Source organism: Frieseomelitta varia, unplaced genomic scaffold (assembly GCF_011392965.1).
Source record: "Frieseomelitta varia isolate USP_RPSP 00005682 unplaced genomic scaffold, Fvar_1.2 scaffold_290, whole genome shotgun sequence".
Lineage (NCBI taxonomy): Eukaryota > Metazoa > Arthropoda > Insecta > Hymenoptera > Apidae > Frieseomelitta > Frieseomelitta varia.
This window is the reverse complement of record NW_025110024.1, coordinates 258,644-261,167: the sequence shown is the minus strand read 5'-3', so window position 1 is coordinate 261,167 and position 2,524 is coordinate 258,644. Positions and strand designations below refer to the sequence as shown.

General features: G+C 39.4%; 1 protein-coding gene across 1 annotated transcript in view; it reads right to left on the bottom strand.

Moving 5' to 3' along the window:
- Positions 1-221: 221 nt before the first annotated feature.
- Positions 222-2,524, bottom strand: part of LOC122529509 (allatostatins) — a 3,214-nt gene continuing 911 nt past the window's right edge. The window contains exon 2 of the mRNA XM_043655708.1: positions 222-1,815. Within this exon, the coding sequence (XP_043511643.1) occupies positions 1,486-1,815 (330 nt within the window). The 3' untranslated portion in view covers positions 222-1,485. The remainder of the gene's footprint in view (positions 1,816-2,524) is intronic.

Below are 2,524 nucleotides of genomic sequence, written 5' to 3'. Positions count from 1 at the left end.
ATGTCAGACAGAGGTCCTAGACAATAACGAATGTTTTGAACATTTATGATCTCCTCCCCCATTTTCTTTTTATTCTTAAGGTTGTCAAGGACTTTCAAGGCGGTCTCACTCTTTCCCTTTTTAGTTTTTTTTTCTCGTTTCTCAAGAACATTTATTAACTGGACAAACATGTTGAACAGAGAAGAACAAGGTTCGGCCTAGAATTATTAACTCCGTGAAAGTAATACAATATCTAGTTACTTTTTATTCGACAAGTTGCGTAAAACTATAATTCAGTACATTCAGTAGTGTGGTTTCTAACGGTTCGGTGAAGTCGGATGCAGTTCGATGGTTTCCGGATGTCTCGCTGCAAATGATAGCTTCATTCAAATTCATAGTCGCAAGTAGGTATCGTAAAAGAATAGTAATAATAATCGAGAGAAGGAGGGAGAGCTGGATAAATTCGATTTACACTGAACAATGTCAATCATTTACCTAGACAAAGTATGTTACAATTAGAACAACTGCTATAGTCGTTTGCAACAATTCGCAAAGTAAAATAAAATTAAAGAGAAACGAGACATCTCGTCGCATCTCGTCGTTTCGAAAAGTTGCCATTATCGTCGTGTGGTATTACAGTTGATTTGGTAGAACGAACTTACATCAAGATGATGAAAACCACTTAACTCGTTTCGTCAAGATGGGAACGGAATCTCTCGATACGATAAAAAGGGTCAACCTTCAAATTCATGTAACTGTGATTGGGAGAAAGAAGAAAGAAAAGAACGCCGCGTGTCACAATCGCAAACAAATGGAATCGCCATCGACAGGTGCAGGATTTAGGTATATTTATGACGGCAGAAGAAATGCGTGAAATGTAGATTAAAAAAAAAAAAAAAAAAAAAAAAGGAGAAGAAGCAGTGAACCTTAAACACTAATATAAAGTCACTAATGACGTGCGGCGTTCTCTCATTCACGGTTCGATCGAATCTCCAAAACATTTTCCATTCGTACAAACATCAAGTCGTGCCAGACGTCGCCGTACGTACAAAAATAATCGCTACGGGGGATCTCGGGACCTTCAGCATGAAAACAAAACTGACTGTCAAACTGATTATTCAAAATACATTTTTTACGTTACATTTGATCACATTACACTTGATTGAACCTCGACGAAGCGTTTGAAACAATGAAACTGATATCTACCCAGCTCCGCGGTTTTCTCCTTTTCGTTCCGGTTCTCCGGAATCGTGTGGCGAAGAACTTGTTGCGAGATGTTTCTTTCCGAGGCCTAATGAAACAAAATTCGGCGAGGAGAATAGAACGAATACGAGGAATCGCGGTGGGACGAGTGAAAACTGTCGGAACGTGCGTTCTTTATTTCTGCGTGTTTCTGTGTTTTTGTATATTGGTATGCTTCGTCTGACAACAAAACTCTGCGACATCGAATTAGAGCTACATTGCCATACATTGGGTCGGCGACGCCGTTCGAGAGAAAATTCGGTCCTATTGCGACGAGTCCTCATCGTCCTCGGGCATCCTCTTGCCAAGGCCGAAGTGGTATCTCTGGCTGAGCAAGTCGTTGGGTCTCTTCGAGCCGATCGGCTGTCCACCGTTCGCGTGCGCCGCCCTCTTGCCCAGCCCGAAGCTGTAGGGCTTGCCTCGTTTCTCCTCCAGAAGGTCGTCCAGGTTCTCCTGCGTGTAGTAGGCCAGATTGTCCACCGGAAGATAGTCCAGGTTCAGCCTGACCGGGTAGTCCGCGTTCTCGTTGCGTTTACCCAGACCGAAACTGTACTGTCTGCGTTTGCCGAGGCCGAACGAGTACTCCCGCCCTCTCTGCAAATGTGTGCACACAATAAAATTGTCAAGTTCGAAGCTTCTCTGGGATAGGTGGGGAACGGAAATTGGAAATTTTTTTCGAGGTTTATTGGATCGCAGCTCGTCGAAAGTCTCTACAGTGCAAGAGCAAAACTCGAAGAGTTTGCACCAAGGTCGATTAACGAAGAATTGTCGATAATTTAGATTTAGAGTTTGGATGTAGCTTCGTAAAGAAAAGATAAAATAGAAAAATCTATTGGAGAACACACTGGAGTGTGTCGGTCCATTCAGTCAGGAGAAAATTTTTTTAATGTTTCAACGTAACGTTTGAATTTTTACAACTTTCGAGAAGGAAAGTATTCTTACTCGTCATCTTTGAAAAAAAAAAAAAATAGAAGAAACGATCTGACTAGTTTTAAAATAAACTTTTGCGCTTTGAAACGAGACCAAATGGATCTTTTTTCATATGATCCTCTTTTACAAAGTTTAAGGTATAAATTTTAAATTACTTAATTTACAAAGTAACGTCTTTAAATTAATGAATTTACAAAGTTACAGCTTGAAATTAATTAACTTACAAAGTTACATCTTTAAGTTAATCAATTTACAAAGTAACGTCATTAAATAAATTAACCTGCAAAGTTACGTCTTTAAATTAATCAATTTACAAAGTTACGTCTTTAAATAAATTAATTTGCAAAGTTACGTCTTTAAATTAATCAATTTA